This window comes from Rhipicephalus microplus, chromosome 9, assembly GCF_043290135.1.
Source record: "Rhipicephalus microplus isolate Deutch F79 chromosome 9, USDA_Rmic, whole genome shotgun sequence".
NCBI classification, from domain to species: domain Eukaryota; kingdom Metazoa; phylum Arthropoda; class Arachnida; order Ixodida; family Ixodidae; genus Rhipicephalus; species Rhipicephalus microplus.
Window position 1 is genome coordinate 98,998,585 of NC_134708.1, and position 20,837 is coordinate 99,019,421.

The following is a 20,837-nucleotide window of genomic DNA, read 5'->3' on the forward strand; positions in this document are numbered from 1 at the left end:
CTGCACTTTGAGATTCTTTGCCTTCATAAGAAAAATCAGCCCAGTTTATACCCGGTAGGTTGAAATCTCCTGTTATTATAATCCGAGATCGAGAATTAGTATTATCTGCAAGGTAGTCTTGAATGGCTTCTAAGTATTCGGGCGAAGAACTCGGTGGTCGATACACGCCCCCTAAAAGTATTCTTTTACCAAGAAATTTAATTCTGCATCACACGCTTTCGTGGTTGTTGATGCCATCCAAAACAGTAAATGCGACGTTTTTAATGGCGATTGCTACTCCTCCCCCACGTGACTCCCTATCTTTACGAATAAGCTTGTAAGAAGACGGTATGACTTCCGAATCTTGCACATCTGCATGTAGCCATGTCTCAGTGATTTCTGAGACGTGTGGCTGATAACAGGAGATAACGTTTTCAAGGAAACTGGCTTGTTAACAACACTACGCGCATTCAGTGAAACAACTCTGAGAACTTTGCTCACAGGCTGTCAATTTTTACTGCTGCTTCTCGTGTTCACTCGGGTTGTTGCAGAATGACGAGAATTTCGCCGGGCCTGCGCATCACGTCGTGTAACTTCCAGCCGTTGGTTTGAAAGCTCGTCCCAGATATAAACTTTATCGTCTACTTTCAGTTTATCAAACAAGAGCGAAACCTTTGCTCCATTGGTTTTTTTTCACTGCTGCTGAATGCCACAACCTGTGGCGTAAGTCGCGAACTCTCTTGGAAAAATCTTCAGATATGGAAATCTGTGTTCCTTTTAGCTTGAAACAAGCGACATAATTGTAGTTTTCTCAGAGTAATCAAATAGCCTTAACATAATTGGTCGGTGTTTCCCAGCACGTTTAAAACCTACTCTGTGGATGCGCTCTATCGAATTCACTTCGACGCCAAGTAAGTCCTTAAATACTTGTTGTTGAACCCTGTCTTGCAGAGATTTGTTATCTTCTTTTGATTCTTCACTTAAACCATAAATCATCAAGTTGTTTCTTTGACTTCGCTTTTCAAGGTCATCAACTTTAATCGTAAGCTCGTTCACTAGTTCCCTCGTCCCCTTGCACGCTGCTTCGTGCTCAACCAGCTTTTCCTCGCATTTTTGTGGCCGTCCAAGCTCTTTTTCAATCGACGCTATCCTTTCTTGAACACCACCTATAGTTATTTCCACTTGTTTTAGGTTGGCAGAAAGCATGGTGAGCGTCTTATTGGTTTTCGTTTGCTCTTTTAAGATTTTTCTAAGAAGCTGACTGTTTACAGTAGCCTCGGATTCTGATTCCGAAGACGGACCCGGGTTCATCTCCATGTCCTCCGATGCTAACAAGAGCAATCTAATGACAATCAAACAGTCACACAGCGAAACAAACATTGTGGGCTTGGCAGCACTATCAAAGTAAGAGAATCGTCACGAATAGACTGATAGACAGGATATTTGTCACCAACCTGGACGAAAAAGCAGAAATGCATGAGCGTCCGCCCGAAGAAGGTGCTGCCAAGCCCACTGAAAGGCCGCTGAAGATGGACCTTGGTTTTATAGTCTAGCTGGTCAGTGTCCGCTGACGTCACACTGCGAACGTCATGGCGTCGACACAACACCTGAGGCGTAGCTTCCCATGATGATGTTCCATCGAGGCCTTGTCCCTGCGCATGCGCGATGGTACTGTCTTGGCTGTGGTAAATCCCGGCTGTGGCGGCTGCATTTCCGATGGAAGCGGAAATGTTGTAGGCTCGTGTACTCAGATTTAAGTGCACGTTAAAGAACCCCAGGCGGTCGAAATTTTCAGAGCCTTCCACTACGGCGTCTCTCATAATCATATGGTGGTTTTGGGACGTTAAACCACACAAATCAATCAATTGCTTACACGATGGATCCGTGCGTTGAGTTGTGGTGCTACAGCAGCTCCACTCGAGATGAGATGCCACCGTGCCCAGACCACAACGAAAAAAATATTGAAGGACGCTTTGTTCATTCCAGTGGCAATTCGCCTAATGCCTGCGATCATTGAGACAGAGTTGGTCAGAATAGAACGCAATGCGTACGTGTATCTTTAGCGTCAATAGACACGCTGGGCACATCAACGCTACGCAAGCAGTGCGAGTGATCTAGAGGCCGATGCGATCTGCGATCGCCAGCGGCCTTCTAGCACCGTACCGGGGCACAAAATGATGGACGTGTGCATGGCACATTAAAAACGCACGCCTTGAAAGAAGGAGCGAGGACAGCTGCTTGCTGACTAGCCAGAAGTCGTATTATTTTTGTCAACCAGTCGCAGCATGGCTTGCACTGCGCATCACAGATTCAACGTGGCGACGTCACACAGAGGCTGGAGTGACCCGGAGAGAAGGAGGGGCCATATCTTAGAATTAGGATTACATCTGCGGCTGTAGGTGTGCCCTGCATTCATGGCAAGTTTGGCATCGTTGACTGTGATGGCACTGTGGATACGATGCGCGTGTTTACGTGAAATGTTTGAAAAAAATAGAGGATGAGATTTAAGGAAGCTTAAAGCATGCCACATGTTAAAACGAAAGTCGCCTTCGCCACATTGCGGCGGTCGCTAGCTGGAGCTACGCGCAAGTATTTCACTTATAGATTGGCAGGCGCTTGTGTAGTCCGTGAACTTTTGCGGTTAACTGTACCACCTCAGCAGCTGAGGTCCGCTGCATGTGTCTCCGGTAAATTTTTTTACAGGGCCACTGAAACTTTTCAGAATGGTCAAAAGCACTGCTGGTCGGCAGTCGAGGCACCTGGGACCACGCGCGTGAGCCAAGCGTTGCAGTGCAGCACATTGCGTGATATTCAGAATTACTGGCTGAAAGCAGTTAAGCATCGCCACCTCATTTTTCTAGAAGTGATAAGATATAAACAATGACTACTTTAGTATTTTAAATTTCAGTGCAAATGCACGCTTCTCAATGGGAGTTGTCGGTCCGCCTTTGTTTAGGGAGTGGTCGTTATGCGACGCTACATGATGGGTAGCGCCACTTGCGTCACAACTGCTTCCGAGCGCTTTCCCCTGGAGAGGCGATAGGCCTGTTTCTCACTGCAATATCGCACGTCTGTCAAATTTGTTCCTTCGTGCTCCTTCTCTGTGGCTTGAACCGATGCTGTCATCGTATCCCATGCAGTAGTGTTCTAGTGATACTTACCCATTGGTTGCCCACATAGCACCACGAACGGTGACACGTCTCAAAACGCCGCATCTTTTACTGAGCATGCATGACCTTCAATGTTGTGACCCCGGAAGAATGCGAGGTGCCACTTTACAGATTTGTACGCAACCAAACTAAAAATTACTTCAGTTGATTCCATTCGTGAGGCCCCATTTGAGGGGTTCTTTCCCCTATGACCGCAAAGCACCCACGAAGGCTAGGCGAGAGCAGGAAAGGTTTAGAGGAGAGGTTGATGAACCGCTCAGTCGTGCTAATCTGACTTGTTTGCATTGATGAAATAGAGGAGGCGTTGTTATAAATATACCCAAGCTATATACCCAAGCTATATACCCAAGTTTAGAGCTATTGGCTTATTTTAGCAACATGGCAGAATAGTTACTGCGACTGCCGCAATAGGTCACCATGTTCTCGCTTGTGCATGGCTTGTGCATGGCGCTTTCAGCATGGCTGCGCGTTCAAAAGAAAACGGTCAAAATCATGACGTGGTCGTGGCGAATCATCTTTTCGCGTGCCATCTTTTTCTGCTTCGCTTCCAGAACGTTCATCGGGAAGAGAGCAGAAATAAAGCAATTAACGTTGTACGGCAAGCCTGTCCATGGTGTGGCCACTAGCCATCACTGTGCCGCATTTTGTGTAGATGCCTAAACTAAAAACCAAATTAAGATGCCCTTTTCAGGTTAATACGGGCACTCCACTACTTTCTAACAATGGGAAACACAGCTCGCCAGCTCTGACCCAGACGTACAGTTTGCGCTTCTGGGTCACGTTAGGCAGGTGTCAGCAACCAATGGACCCCCCCCCCCCCCCAGTATAGGTCCCTGGACATCGAGCTCACGACCACTGTTCCAAATCTTTAGGAATAAGGTTGTTATCGTTTGCATGTGACAAATATCTTACTGCGCTGCTGCCTGACATATAGATTTGGGAGGCTATAAACTACATTAGTGAAACCATTCGATTGTTACTGCTGAATGTGTTCCAAGACCCCTTTAAGCAGTCGAAAAGACGGAATATAGGGCATGATTTCTTAGTTTTCTTGGTAAGATTGTTTTAGTGTATGTTTTACACTTTTATATTGTGTTTACGTCAAAAGACAATATTCCCAAGACACTACCATTGGCACGTTTGCGTATACTAATTTTTCATGACGTACCCAAGTCTCACAGGCTAACACTGTATACATAGTTTGTATTTGCTCTGCCCAGTTGCATCAGAACTTTCAAAATTTTCTCAATGTTTTTTATTGTTTCGCTCAGAGTGTCTAACGTATGAAAGTACGACTCGTAGCCCCTGGGCTCACTGCTATGACTGTACTGCGGTTCTTTCTTTCTTCACTGAGTACTAAGAAAATAATTATTTGGTTCATCTCCAAGTTGTTTCAGTCACTCCACAAGGGGAAAAAACACCTGCCCTATATATATTTTTCCCGCTGGTTCGTCCAGGTTCGTATCTTATTTCATCAAAGGCATGGCGTCGCCATCAACGTCGAGTGTGGAGATCAGTGTCTTGACTCCTCACTACATGGCCCTACTTCAGAGCCTGTGTGTCATCACCAAACCAACTCTTAACGATGTCACCGCCATCTTCAAAGAATTCCACCAACTTTTGGACCCCAAAGATTCCAAGCCTTCTTCTGAGCGACCAACTTCGTCATCAGCAGCCTCCGGCGCTTCCAAAAAACGCGCTGGCAAGTCAGGTAAGAAACCTGTTTTCATATTTTTAGTTGTGTTTAAACGTTATCAGACCCTTGCCAGAAAAAGCTAAATGCTAGGCGAGTGCGTACTGAACATTGGCATGGAAGAACATGCATGACACCTTCTCTCTTCACTCAATCGTTCTTTTTTTAGTCACAACCTCATTACAGCCACTACACACAAGTAATACTGAGCAAACATAATCAGAGTACCGGATGGGATATGCTATGCGGACGATGTTTACAGGTCTTTTTTTTTTGTCCGAGTGGCGCAAAGACCACGTGTCCCCTAGCTTATCTTTCATTCGAACGACATGTTTTGATCATACTATGATAAAATATGTCATATATTGTTTATTTTATTCTTTTTGCACAAAGAACTTTTTCGAAACGTTTGCTAGCTGCGCCTATACAACAACGACCGTTATTTTGTTCTCTTTCCTCCCTTTTCTCTTCCATTATTCTGGAATTACGTCGATTTATTCATGCGCTGATCAATTATTGCATCAATTGAATGATAGTGTTGACGAATACACTTACCGGATGTTTTCTCGGGGGTCACAAAATTGCGTAATCACGAGATGTGCGGACAACGTGCCAGGGATATCGCAACTTAGATCGTTGCACTGTGAATCTAAGATTCCAAAAAAAATGTGATTACAACAAAGAAACCTTTGTTTCTTTTCATCCAAGTGCACTCGTGACCTGTGGTTGGCCTCGTTTCATCATGGTCTTGTACTATGTTGCAGAGAATGCGAAGACAAAATTTGCCACTTGCGCCACAGTCCGGCTAATGATTGGTTATAATACTTGATAGTGGCCTATTCGGCATAGTTTTCTAGTATACACTAGAGGGAACTCTGGCGCTAGTTAGTGTCTGTGGGAGCTGCAACGCACGGCGCTTCAACGAGCATGGGAATGATGGGTAGTACACACATTCGTCTAAAATTCGTACTTCTGGCCTGCTTTTGGCTCCGTGTGCGTTCGTGTGGCTCGAAGTTGTCTTCTCGCGAAACAAAAATGAACAAACCTTGAGTGGTTGCGCTTCACCACCCTATTATTTTAGACTTACATTTCCCAATTGGGCGCGAAGTTCAAAAGGGTTGAATTTTTCTTTCAAAACAAAACATTAACCAGCAATAAACGAAGCCGCAGGTACGATTGATTGATTGATTGATATTTGGGGTTTAACGTCCCAAAACCACCATATGAATATGAGAGACGCCGTAGTGGAGGGCTCCGGGAATCTCGACCACCTGGGGTTCTTTAACGTGCACCCAAATCTGAGCACACGGGCCTACAACATTTCCGCCTCCATCGAAAATGCAGCCGCCGCAGCCGGGATTCGATCCCACGACCTGCGGGTCAGCAGCCGAGTACCTTAGCCACTAGACCACAGCGGTGGGGCGAGCCGCAAGTACGATTCACCGCCCGCAATGCGAAGAATAGGCAAATGTGTGTACTACCCATCATTCCCATGGTCGCTGAACGATCGCAGCGCCAGAGTCCCCGCTAGTTTTTTTAGGAAACTCTATGCTATTTGGAACAGTAGCGCAGATAATTTCAAAGAAGACGACAGCTAAAAACAAGACGCTGCGCTGCATTATGTGAAGTTTTGATCTGCAGTTTGACCGGTTCTCATATTTCGCCACCCATTCCAATCCTTGCACTGCTGTTCCGAATTAGGCAAACAAATAAGTAATTTTGGCCGCATTTTTCATGTGTCTTGATGATGATATTAACACAGGCCAGAAGACACAAAGCTTATCTGAGTGTGTCATACCAACCGCATGCTCGCGCCAGAAAGATGTCTTCTTGTCCTTCGAGCGCATTGGTGACGATAATAAGTGCGGAGCTGCTTTTGGGCAAAACCACGCATATAGTTGAAAAAGAGGTAGAAGAAAAGAAATACGCAGCTTAGACAAAGGTGAAGAAAAACAGAAATAAGTAGAAAGAAACGAAAAACGTTCGATACAATAAAAAGAGGGAGGAGATAAGCAATCTAAGACAAAAAAGAAAGAAAAGAATACACCATCTCCAGATAAAGGATAGGAAATTGACAACATTAGGCCGATTGCGCTAACCTTTAATTTTGTGAAGTTGATTGAGCGAGCAATAAAATCGGTATGATGAAGTTCATGAACGAGAAAAATATTCTAAATCCGTCTGAAATTCGCTTCGGATCAGGCTACTCGATATAGCGTGCACATATAGATACTGAGAGTCGCATTCGGTTAGCTCGGCGTGAAAATATGCCGCATGAGTCACGTTGGACATCACGAAAGCGTATGACAGCGTTAAGCATGCAGTTTTAGTAAAGCAGTTGCACAACATGAAGCTCCCAAATTACATTACTGCATGCATTGAGGAATTTTTGTGTAATCGCACATTCTTCTGTTCCCAAAGCGGCATTTCTTCGTCTACGTACGCGCAAATACGAGTCGTTCCTCAAGGGCTAGTCCTTTCTTCTGTATTATTTAAGATACTAATGAGTTCTGTACCACGACATCAGAACGTACAGACATGTTTATGTGGATGACATCGCTTTTTTTTTTTTGCTGCGGCCGACAATATTCACAATCTATACCAGGGGCTACAGTCACACTTATAAGTTCTGGAAGGGTGGCTTGGTGAACTACACCTGCATATGAATGCGCAAAAATGCTCCACACTGCCATTTTCTTTGAAAGACCCCATTCATATTTCTCTTTATTAGCATCTAGAGTGTATTCCGCAAGTTGAGGAAATAAAATACTTTGTTGTGCTATACGACCGCTCCGTGTCTTGGAAGGTACACATCGAATACACGTCAGTAAAGGGTGTTCGGGCGGTCGGTTTGTTACGCAAGATTAGTCAGTCGATTTGGCATGCGAAGGCAAACGCTTTTATCAACATACTGTGTGTACGTTTGACCGATGCTGGATTATACGCTGGCGCTCCTGCCTATAAGCTTCGCCCACTTGTAATGCTTGAGAGGCAAGCCTTGCGTCCGTGTTTGGGTCTTCCTAACTTTGTAACCATTAAAGTCTTGTATATAGAAGCTAGACTACCATTACTTGATTCAAGTTTCCAATATTGGCAGTACGATTATTTTTAACTCATGACTTTTTCATGATTTAACTCAACTAGTTAAACAAAACCAACCCGTGTACAGAATGCTACTGCTACAACTCTGGATCTGTTTTTCGTTAGCAACTGCATGCTGCGTCGTGTGGCAGACACCAATGTGCTTGATGGAATATCCGATCACAAACTGGTGTACATGTGCATTAAACTTAATGATGATCCAAAAGGCAAGAGGGAAGAACGCGTGGTGTATTCTCGCGTGCAAAAGACGTAGAAATACTGGACACATTAGACTTACATTTTTCTCGATTCACTTTACTTTCTGAATGTAGTACTTGTACTGTTAACAACCTTTGGTGTTTCTTCAAAAACCTTGTGTTGCAGTGCGTTCATGACTTTGTGCCAGAAAAAGTGAAAATAATATAAAATGTTAGCCCATGGATTACTATGCCAGTTGTTCGTTTGGGGCGAAGGGCAAACAGGATAAGAAAACAGCATCGTCAGGACCCCACTCCGTCGACCATGCTTAAACTCAGTAACGTGCGTAAAGAATTAAAAGACAGTATCAAGGAAGCAAAAGATCAGTACTATAACGTCACTTTAGAAAACTTCTTGCGGTCATCCCCAGCGAAATTCTGGCAGCATTTCGCCCCAAACAAGAAGCGTTTTCGTATTATATGTGCAAATGGGACTATCGTAACTAATAAAGAAACTATTGCAGAATCATTTAACACGTTTTTTTGTTCAGTGTTTACTGATGTTCAGTATTTTTATTTCCCAGTCTAAGTTTTTCTTTGCAGCATATTGGCCAAGGTGTCACACGCCTCAAGTTCTCCTTACACAGAGTTTCCTTGACAACTTAAATGTCCAAATAAGTGCAGTATCTCCAATCAGTGATAGCAACAGCTCCATCTAATTTTTCCAAAACAAGCGAAACTAACGTCGGACCGCACTTTAAATTCTGTTCTGAGTGATTTTCTGGTTCATTAATCAATAAGGACAGTCATTGTGACAGATGCTTCGCAAAATGAATAAAAATGTAGATTTGGGATATTCGCCCCTATTCTATATTGGTCATTTTCTCCACGCACTCCAAATTTTGTACCCATTTACGTAGCAGAGTTTTCAGCGATCATTTTGGCTCTCCACAAATTCACTGCAACAAATAGTTCGGCAATAATTTTAACTGATTCGCTGTCGGTGTGTTCTTCTCTCACTACAACTGACAACTCCCACGTGCTGAGTACTTTTAAATCATTAGTTCTACCGTATATAGAGTTGGTTAAATTGTTTCGGGTACCGGGGCATAAGGAAAGTTTTCACAATGAGATGGCGGATGTATTAGGTAAATCATCAATAAATGGCCCAGTTATTCACATACTCCTGCATCTAAAGTCGTTATAGGGGCTACATATAAGAGGAAAATTGTTAGAATTTTCTTTGCCATCCATCATAAACACATTTAAATTTCAACACCTAAATTCTCGTTGGAACAGTAAATTATGTTACACGCGCGCAGTGGAAGTCGCAATCACAAGGCTGAGGTGTCATACTCCATATCTAAATTTCTATTTACACAGAGCTGGTCTAGCTGCTTCCCGTAATTGTTAGTTTTGTGGAGTCCCTGAGACATGAGGACATTATCTTATATATTGTAAAAAAAAAATACGCGACGTTGCGCAAAATCGCGTTAGATGCCGCCTTCCGTCTCGTAGGATTGGAGTTGACCACTTCAAAGGTACTTTCGTTGGGGGCTTTGTTCCTGTATTTAACTGACGGGAAAGTTTCCAATGCCTTGCAGGAGTTGGCTAAAGGTTCAAAAAGATGCAGAATTTATAACCTATTATTACTACTAAATTACTTTTTTTCCAAATTGGTTTATTCATTCATTTACCTATTGCTCTTGGTGAAACCATCTGCTTCATTTTCTGTATTCTTTGTTTCTAATTGTAGATTTCTCATCTATTTTTGCCGTATTTCAATATTTTAAAAACCGTGAGTTAACAAATTAACAGTATTTCGGCAGAAATACCCGGTTCTTCGCCAATCCCCCAGCGTGGGTGTGTACCACAGTATCAAGGCACTTCCTTCCCTCCTTCCTTCCTTCCTTCCTTCGTTTCTTTCTCTCTTTCCCTCTTTCTTTCTTTCTTTCTTTCTTTCTTTCGTTCTTCTCCCGCCAAATGGGACCATGTGTAGAAGTGAAAGCAGCGAGCGCAAATGCTTACACTGGGGGTGGCGTTGACGCTGGTGCTTATCGTGTTGTTGCGCAGGAAAAACCCGGGGAGGTGCAACGCACGCAGTGGTGAACCGGTGTTTAATACTGGAACATGTTGATCGCCGCTAATGGGCAATGATTGACAGAACACTGCGATGGAAGAGAGTGTCACAGCCTTGTTTTATTTAACGTACACACTGCGATTTTTTATTGTTCAACAACGCGTCGGCGAAACCTCTCACTGGTGCGGCCATGGAGGTCGATATCTAGTGTGTATATATATACAGGGCGGCCAGTGAACGGTTGTGCAGCGTGAGCAGTCGGTTCTCGCTAGCAGAAAAAACTCGCAGAAAAAACTCGCTAGCAGAACAAACTCGCTAGCAGACGGTGCCTCGGTCGGCCTTGAAAGTCTAGATAGGGTGCAGTTCATAAGAGGAGGGGAAAAGGGCACGCGTGCGCCACGGAGATGTAAACGACTCGGGAAGGAAAACCCAGAGGAGAGAGAGAAGGAGCGAGCGTAGACTAGTAGACGCTGCCTGCATCGGTGTTTCGAGGTAAGAGAAGGGAGCATAGGAGAGGAAGAGAGGGGGTGCCCAGTAAGGGTGCCCACGCCGCACACCGGATTGCACTCGACCGTAAGATGCTTCGCATCTAAAAAGACTGCTTAGCTCTGCCCTTCACTCAGCCTAGTCACCATTAGCATAAAACTGCCCTAGTTCCAGTCTGGCCTATCAAGTTAGGTTATTCTTCGTCGTACAGGCGCATACGGACTCATCGTATATAGACCACATATACGTCAGTTAGGTGTTGCTCATTTTCCTAACGTGCAGGTGACTCGCTGTGATCTAAAGAAAGTATTAACAACCTCGTGCAGGTTATAGCAAGTAGCAATCGGGTATTGAGACACAACGTACAGAATGGTCCAGCTAACTCGCTAGCTATTGTGTGTCAAGCCACATTAGAGGCAAAAGGCGGAATGATGTGCGCAAAGACGGAATAGTCCCCTTTATGTCCAGTGTAAAGCATGCTCCACCGTCAGCGGAGGGGCTTCCTATAGTCTGGTCTGGAGCAGTGTAGTTGCCGCGTTGGAGACAGAAATTTGCCGATCTTGGTAACGGCTAAACCAAGTTTATGGAGTGGCGATTCCGCTTCGCTTGCTTTGGGAAAAGATGGTCATTGGTTCGCTCGTATTTAACTTTTCGTAAAGACCTAATTCAGGCAATGACAACAAAGACCATTTACACGCTTTATTAACCATGGTGGTCTAGTGCTTAATGGTGTCCTACTGCTGAAAAAAGGCCGTAAATCAAATCCTAGCTGCAGAAACCGCCTTTGATAGACAATGAAATGCTGCAATTTGATTATATCAAATTTAGATGCAAATTAAGGACACCAGATTACGATAATCCCCAGAAGTCTCCACTACAGCTTGTATCGTAATCTTGCATTTAGGACGTAAACATCATGAGTTATGGTAAGTCCAAATGGCTCGACTACAAGTCGTGGATACATGCTTGTGACAAGGAAGCCAAGGTGTTGTGCTACAAGGTAACACGGTAACACGACTACAACATAACACGGTTACAAGGTAACATGGTAACCGGCAACCAGTAACGAGACTACAAGGTAACACGACTGGTGTGCTCGGTGTGAAAGCCTGTGGCAAGCTTATAAGGTACCGACCTTTCTTGTGAATCCTGCACGAAAGACTTAATTTGAGTTTTTCTGTTTTCTCAAACGCACTGCACCAGCGCTTTAGCCAAGGTCTTTAGCTGGCGCTAACCTTTGCTCTTCTCGAAGGTAAGATTCTTGCTGGGAAGCGTTTTTGATTTAGCACGACCACGTGAGTTTGATCTAACACAGTGACCGTGAATGCGTTCTACATAGGCACTTTCAGTCGCAACAAAACGACATGATATAGACGGCGCGACTCGGCGATGTGTCACATCTGTCTCGTTTTGTTGCGGAAAACGTTGCTAAGCGATTTTCGGGCTACTTGCGCGAGAAGTATGGTGGTCACATTAACTGGTCGTAATGGAGGTTTCATCGGGATGCAGTAGCTAGCTAGTTAGCTGCAATGCTTTGTACCTTGTATCCCAAGTCTTGATTGCCACTTTCTCAACGCTTCCAGCTGCACGTGCCAGTGCTGCGAGCGACGATGGCGACGGCGGCGCAATCGCCCACAGTGCTGTGGGCTTCGAACGCTCTTGCACGTGGGAGCCCGACAATAAGCGCTGTTGGATCATGTCCGACGTGGAGTCTTGGAACCGCGTCCTCGCGGACAACTGCATCGAACTTCGAGAGCTCAATTGGTGTGAGCTCGCGTTAATGGGCTACCAGTGGCCCGAAAAGAAACCCGGGGACAAAGACATGCTTCGGGCCTCGCTACTCATCCATGTGCTGCTGCGACAACACAGGTAATAGGAGGCTGTTTGAATGCTTTATGCTTCAGCGCTTCACTTCATGCACTTTGGCGACAGCTATGCCAGAACCAAAAAGCAGCTGTCGTGCGCCGACGACAGTGGTCGCTTGTGGTTTACAGTATTTGTTATGCTACACCAGACAAAAACATTCTTACGCAAACACTTCGTACGGGTAGTCAATGAGGGAACTGATAAGAATAGGAAGAACCTTGGAACCCATGCATGTGCCTAAATACTGCGCATTAACGTCTTCTTTTTACCCTACAAACGTGGGCACGAACTACGTAAAAGGTTTATTCTATCCTTCATCTCAACCTTAGCAAGATTGACGCACATTTAGGAGGCGCCATACGCAAGGATTGGCTAAGATAATTTGAAACTGTATCATGAGAGACAGAGAGAGAGAGTAAGCTTTATTGAATAATTAAAATTACGTGACTAATCCCGGGTGGAGCCCTCTTGTAGAGCCCCACTGGCCACAGCGGCTCGCCGGGCCTGGTCTAGGGTCACCAGTTGGCTCCCCAGTGCCAGCTCGGAAAGCCGTGCCTCCCAAGACCACGTTGTGAGTGTTTGTAGTGAGCGCACCAACCTAGATACTGCATTGGCTGGCCGCTCGGTACATTGGTAGGTTATGTGTGTAAGTGTGGCTGTGTGGTTACTACACCATGGGCATACCCCTGTTGTGTATATCTGTGGAAAAATTGCGTGTAGTTTTGATATGTGGGGGTATGTGTTCGTTTGGAGGCGGCGCCAATCCCGGGCTTGTTGGTTGCTTAAGTTCGGATGTGGAGGGGCATACGTGCGTCTTGTAAGGCGTTGGTTTTCCAATATCTGCCTGCTTGTTACACTTTGCTCTTCATGATGCCCTGTGAGGCGTCCTGAGGAGAGTCCTGCGTCTCGGCCAGTAAGTCCGCGAGCTACGCAGTTTGCCTCCTCGTTCCCCCCCAGGCCGTCATGCCCTGGGCACCAAGTGACGCCATGTGCCTCCATCAACATGGACCCCAAAATATCAGTGACGCACCTTGGAAGTGTGCCTCTAAGGTATAAGCGACATGCAGCTTGTGAGTCTGTCAAAATATACGCTGAGCGCCCCCTTCTTTCGGCTTCTCTGATTGCCAAGGCTATGACCGCTGCCTCTGCGGTGGCACTTGATCTGGTGCGTAGGGACGCGCAGGCCACGACTTTGCTTTGGTTAGTCACTGCCAATGCATATGCTTGTTTTCTGGAGCCTTGTGGTGGCGCGGGATAAAGACTGACGTCGGTAAAGTAAGCGTCTGGATCGCTACTTCTCTGCAGGAGTTTTCGTGCTCGCGCTTGACGGCGCTTTTTGTTGTAGAGCGGGTGCATGTTTTTTGGAACTGGTTCCACGATTATTTGATCACGTATTTGCTTGGGTACAATGACTGTCTCATCGCCACAATATTGAGGGGTGAGAGGGTATCCCAGCCTCTGTAGCAGTGTTCTTCCCTGGAGCGTAGTGGTGAGTCGTTCTCGCTGTGCGATTAGCGTGGCGGCGGCCAATTCTTCATACGTATTATGCATGCCGAGTCCCATGAGTTTTTCTGTGCTTGTGCTGTTCGGAAGTCGCAATGCTGCTTTGTACGCAATTCTGATGAGTCTGTCAATCTGCTCTATTTCGGGCTTGCGTGTTGATTGAAAGGGAAGAGCGAACGTGACTCGGCTGAGAACGAAGGCCTGTACAAGGCGTACCGTGTCGGCCTCTGTCATCCCATCATTACTTCGCGCAATTCTAGCTATATATAATGGATGCAATACTCTTTACGGTGTGTTTGAGTTTGCCTATTGCAGTCTTTACGCTGTTGTTTTCTTGCACGTGCATGCCTAATATTCGAGCTACTGGGGTCCTGTTGATGATCTGTCCGGCAATTTCTAGCTGCAGCGCGGGTGCACGGTTGGACCGAGTGCGTGGGGGTCTTATTTGCAAATATTCCGATTTGCTAGGTGCGCACGACATGCCTGCAGCAGTGAGGTAGCCTTGAATCATGTCTATAGCGGTTTGCAGTACATCTTGTCGTTCTCCATAGGAGCCCTTTGTTGCCCATAGCGTAATATCGTCCGCGTAAAAGGCACAGCCCAGGTTTGGTACAGTCTCCAGCTGGAGGACTAGTTTCCGGAAGCCGATATTGAATAAAAATGGAGACAAGATGGAGCCCTGAGGTGTGCCTTTCAGTGGGAGGTCGTATGGTGATGATTTGGTACCAGCTATGCCAATCTGCGCCTTGCGATTTCCAAGAAAATCGGAGGCATAGTTGAATATGCGTTGTCCGCATCCTATGGCTGCAAGACCGTCTAGTATGGTAGAGTGCGCAATATTATCAAATGCTTTTTCGATGTCGAGTGCAACGAGTAGATTGTTGAGACTACCTGGCGCTGGGTTAAGCACTTCCTCTTTGAGCAGTAAGAAGATATCCTGGGTAGACACTCCTCGCCTAAATCCGTACATAGATGTTGGTAGAAGCCCCCGTTCTTCTGTGTATTGCTCAAGGCGAGTAAGTATAACTTTTTCGAAGAGCTTGCCAATGCATGACGTTAAAGAAATTGGTCGTAGCTGATCAAGGCTTCGCCGTTTGCCTGGTTTAGGTATGAGTACAACCTGTGCCAGTGTCCATTCTGCAGGTATCTTTCCACTCGGTGTCCAGACTTCCTGATTAATGTGGTCTGTGATGGCTTGTAATGCTTCATCGCTGAGGTTCCGTACCATGGCATTTGTAATGCCATGCAATCCGGGCGCTGTATTTCTTTTGAAGCTTTGAGCCGCTGCATAAACCTCAGCAAAGGTTATGGGGGCGTCGAGCTCAGTGTTGGGTTCTCCATTGTATTCTTGACTGGGTGTTGGGCTAACGTTTCGCTTGCGTTCTCCTGCGTAGCGTTGTTTCAGCTCTTCTATTAACTGATCCGGATCACCTTGAAATTCCCCAGCTAGCCGTTGAAGGGTAGCGTTTGTTTCGGTTCTTGTTGCAGAGGGATTCAAAAAACTCCGTAGGATGTTCCACGTCTTTTTCATGCTTAATGTGCCTTTTAAGGAATCGCAGAAGGTGCGCCAGTTGTTGTTGTAAAGTTCCTTTGAGTATGCGTTTACTTCCTCCGTGATTTTCGCTATACGGAGTCTGAGTTTCTTATTTAGCTTTTGTCGGCGCCACCGTTTCGTGAGGCCTCGACGAGCTTCCCAAAGATGTGTCAAGTGGGTGTCAATGGCAGGTGCGTCGGTAGTTGTTTGATATATCTTGGTGTTCTTGTCATAGAGACCCTTAATGTACGGTGTCCATTGGGCTATAGTTGTTGGGTGGGCCCGTCTACTTCCTGTTGCTCTCTATATTTAGTCCAGTTAGTCAGTCTGGCTTTTCCGAGCGGGCGTCGCAGTCGAGCTGTTTCATATGTTATTTGCACAATATTGTGATCGCTGTCGAGATTGTCGTCCAGCACACTCCAGCGCATGGTCGCGGCATTGTTGGTTACGGTAAGGTCGGGAGTGGTGTCCCTGTTGACACTGTTTCCTATACGAGTCGGTATGCCCGGTGTCGGGAGGAGTGTGTAGTCGTAGCGTTGTATCGCTTCTAAAAGTCGCGTACCTTTGGGTCTGTCTGCGCTATAACCCATGTGGTGTGCCAAGCGTTGAAGTCCCCAGTGATGATCAAGCGGTCGCGTGGTTGAAGCTTGTTGTTCAAATAGTGGAAGATATTGCTGAATTCTGCTTTTCTGTCTTGTGGGGGACTGTATATGTTACATATAACCTGCCTCGGGCGTCCTTTCTTCGCTGGCCAGAGCGTTACGATAAGGTGTTGCGTCTCTTCGTTCGGTGCCGTTATGCATGTAGCTGCCAATTCTTTCCGGACGAGTGTCGCAATCTTAGGCGTATTTGGATCCATGTACAGTTTGTAGCCAGAAACTGTTTTAGGCCTGGCTCCCACCTCTTGCAAGCAGATTACGTCAGGAGGAACCAGTGCCGCCTTTATGTATAGAGTGAGTGTAGCGTGCTTGTTGTGCAGGGAACGACAGTTCCAGGACCATATAGTGAGATTCTCGTTTGCTATGCGTCGGTTAATTGCCATGATGCGAGGAGGTGGGTGTGCTTTCAGCGTCCGAGGTAAGCATGCTTTTGGCGTCGGACTCCTGGGACCACGGTTGGCTCTGCTTACGTCGACGCTTCGTTTCTTTGTTGAGGCTTTCATGAACGTATTGCTTCAGGTCATGAAATTCGACAAAGAACTGTTTCATTTGGGCTTCTGTTTGCTGCAGTATGTGCTGTTGCATTAGCTGCAGTTGTTGTTGTAAAGTGAGGTTTGTCGCTGTTTGTTCTGTTCTTATATTGGCTACAGGATCTCGTGGTGGTGTCGATTGCGGTTGGATGTGCCCATTGTCCCGTAGCTTTTCGCTTGGGTGGCTAGTTAGATTTTGAGAGGCCTGGACTGTAGTTTTCGGGGTGGCTCCCATTAATTGGGCCAGCTGTTTTTCGAGCCACATTATTTTGTTCTCGTATTTGTCAAGGCGTTGCTTAAGCTGTTTGTTTTCAGCGATTACTGCTTGATAGTGTACGGTTTGTGTGATGGGGGGAGTACATGCAGACTTGGGAGCCACGGCTTCCGCCCAGTTTACCGGAAGTGATGATGCCTGTTGGGTGCATCCTTGATCCCCGCCGTTGCCTTTGGCTCTCCCTCCTGGAGGACCGCGGTGGAGGTTCTGCTGAGTCGGTGCTGGCGCGCTATTCTTGGATGGCGAATGCGGCTTTCTGTCCGGGGACCGTGAATGCGACCGGGAACTGTGCTTGTCATCGGCTGACTTGTAGGCGTTTTCTTCCTCTTCGGAGGAGAACCAGCGGAGATTCTTGGTCCTCGGTGGGTCGTTGCAAGTGCCCTGTTGAAGCTTATCACTGTGGCCTGCTTGTACTTGCGGCTGTTTAGGCTTCGGTGGCTTAAGTCTTTTTTTGCAAGTTGGATCTCCTGTGGGGTGAGCCTCCCCGCACGAGGCGCAACTAATAGAACACGGATGTTCATCCGTTGGATTAGTCAGTTCGCACAGCCGGCAAATGGGGCGATCCGGATGCGGGCAAACGTCCGCGCGGTGTCCTTTTTCTCGGCAGACCTTGCAGACTTGAATCGGTGGTCGGAAGGGGTAGCAGCGGAGTTCACCCCAGTAATAGTAGACGGTACGAGGTAGCGTTGGACCGAAAAATGTAATGGCTGTGCTTTTCGTTGTGCCTATCATTCTGGCAGTGATGATCTCCACACCGTGCGTTCTGACACGTAGGTGCGCCATGAGAGTTTCGGTTGAGGTGTTCATCGGTGCGCCGTGAATCACCCCTCTCAGAGTATCGTCTCCATTTGCGGCGTAGGCACGGACAGCGTGAGCCCTGCCGTTAAGCACAAGGGCGGGTATCAGACGCACTTTGTCCGCCACTTCCTCATATTTGGTCGACAGAATCGCTATGTTTGACCCTGGGTTGATTCTAAGGATGAAATGGTCATCTCTGATGCCAGCTTGGCATGCCTCGATGATTGCTTGCGCGAGCGTAGGAGTCAGAATGTTTCTCAGCGGGAGGCCCTGGTTTGGACGAATGACGATCTTGTAATCGTCCTTCGGCAACGGCGGTAGCTTTGGCAATTTCTTGAATGTTGGCGTGCCTGTCTTAACTTGGTCCTGGAGCCCTGCGCTGCCGCGCCTCCGCTCCAGTGCCTCTTGCTTGCGTTTTTTGGTGGATTTCGCTGCCTGCCAGCTAGCGTCCTCTTCTGCATGCGATTGAGCACCGATAGCGTCTCGGCTCACCGTATCGTGGTCGCCCTGGAGTTGATACATTTGGTCGTCTGCTGTACCATGCTGGTCTAAGAGGTGGTATTGTTGGTCGGTCGCCGCGTTGAGAGCCATAGCTGGATGAAGCTCCGACGCGAGCGTCCCCAGCGTCGGTGCAGTTGCCGGCGGCTCCCCAGGTCAGCGTTTGGTGAGCGTCCTAGGAGTGACGAGCTTTCTGAAGTCCTTTGGCACCTCCAAGTGGCAAGAAATCCTCTTGAGTGGTGGCCAGGCGTTCCTCGGAACTTCTTGAAGCTGATAGTAGTTCTCATGATTTTTAGTGGTGTTTTCCGTCTGCAACCATCGTATCATGAAATGACACATTCCCAGACAAAAAGTAATTGAGAAGGTACAAGACACAACAGCGCTGATTCCATTCCATACAATACGTCCTAATTGTGTAATAAGATGCCTCGAAACATTAGCACATATGTTTTTATATATTCTTATATTGTAGCACTAAAGGTCTATGCAGAAAAGTTTTAACTTTGACCAATTTTGTTTCATTTGAATAAGAATAGGAAGAACCTTGGAACCCATGCATGTGCCTAAATACTGCGCATTAATGTCTTCTTTTTACCCTACAAATGTGGGCACGAAATACGTAAAAGGTTTATTCTATTCTTCATCTCAACCTTAGCAAGATCGACGCACATTTAGGAGGCGCCATACGCAAGGATTGGCTAAGATAATTTGAAACTGTATCATGAAATGACACATTCCCAGACAAAAAGTAATTGAGAAGGTAAAAGACACAACAGCGCTGACTCCATTCCATACAATACGTCCTAATTGTGTAATAAGATGCCTCGAAACATTAGCACTTATGTTTTTATATATTCTTATATTGTAGCACTAAAGGTCTATGCAGAAAAGTTTTAACTTTGACCAATTTTGTTTCATTTGAATCTCAAAAGTTTTCTTTGGTAGCTCTAGATATATCATTTTCACTTCAAACCAACCTGTTTACGTTGTTTAACTCCCTAACATAACTCCTTGAAGTTTCACTGATAGTGGTTCTTGCTTGTTTGCAGTGTTTTGTTTGGTAGCTCAAGATATATCATTTTCACTTGAAACCAACTTACTTACGTTGTTTTAGCTCCCTAACATAACTCCTTAGAGTTTCACTGATAGCGGTTCTTGCTTGTCGCTTTTGTAAAGGGTGGGAGTTGGTGCTCTGCTAGCTTACCATCTAGGGACGCCGATAATACATAAACACTTCAAAAAAAAAAAAGAAAACAAGCCTCCACACAAGGTGGAAAATACCACTGTTGAGTTCTATCTTGCCAATAAACGTGTTTTCGTTTTTTTTCTCAATGGATCGCAGGGTAGCCTTACGTCAGCGAAACAAATGCAGCCCCGAAACTTTTCTGATGTATTTTACCGCACTACACAGCGGTGGCAGGATGTTGCGGCTATTCAAATTATTGGCACTTGTGGCATCTGCTCCCTGGTGATTACTAACAGCGCACATGATAATTCAGGGAAGCATAAACTGGGCATCAACTACAACAACATAATAAAAGAAAATTGGTTGCATATCAAGCGCAGAAAATATAAAAACATGCACAGGAAGCGAGAGGTAGAGCTAACAATAGTCCTAAGAGTAATTATTGCGTTCTTATCGCAAGACGACCATAGCATTAGGATAGACGCTTCAATGAAAAGCTCTACAAGTATTCATCTTCCATAGGGTTGTAAAACCCAAATGTATTTACGCGAGCATCTAGCAATTCCTCTACATTGATATGCAGCCACCGCTATCCTTGGGATAGCCGTCAACGCCATAACCACTACACCGCTGTGGAAGATAACTCCTCACAGGTATGACGATGGGGCATCTAAGATGTGACCAGAAAAAATTCAGTGTCTAATAAATAGCTTACGATGGCACGTCAGGACACTCATAAAAATGAATGGAGGTTTTTGTATAACAATACTTTCGAATGCCTTTGTTAGCCAATCCAAGGTGGCTCCTAAAGAAGCGGCATTATATTAGAACCTAACTGAACTACATCGCTTAGCAGTTATGAGAATATTGGTTAATATGTGCTTTAGGCGTGGTGCGATTATTATATATCGCTTCTCAACTGTCTCTACAAACGAGTAAATTCAAGTGAATAGAAGTGTGAATTGTAGCAGAAATAATGCAGACAGTCAACAAGTAAGAATGAAGCAACAAGCTGACCTTAGCAGCACGTTAACCACTTATATCGGTAAGCAGGCTAAAAATAGAATGCGATATAGAAACAGGTAGTTTGAGGGTTAGAAAAGTTATGGAAGAAGTAAAAATATTTCGATGGCTTTAAAAGCAATTTCTACAAAAGAAAAAGACTTATGCCAAGATAATTTTGTTAGGTGAATATTTATCCTGTTAGATCCAGTGTCGATACCCGGTGTTCTGTAGCTGATACAACGGTATTTGCATATAAGTCGGTCTCATTGCATGTATTGCAACTTACATTCACGAGATC

General features: G+C 45.8%; 1 protein-coding gene across 1 annotated transcript in view; it reads left to right on the top strand.

The window, feature by feature from the left end:
• LOC119185174 (uncharacterized) overlaps positions 1 to 20,837 on the top strand; it is a 65,718-nt gene that overhangs the window by 9,425 nt on the left and 35,456 nt on the right. The window contains exons 2-3 of the mRNA XM_075874154.1: positions 4,607 to 4,860; positions 12,270 to 12,555. Of these exons, the coding sequence (XP_075730269.1) occupies positions 4,632 to 4,860; positions 12,270 to 12,555 (515 nt within the window). The 5' untranslated portion in view covers positions 4,607 to 4,631. The remainder of the gene's footprint in view (positions 1 to 4,606; positions 4,861 to 12,269; positions 12,556 to 20,837) is intronic.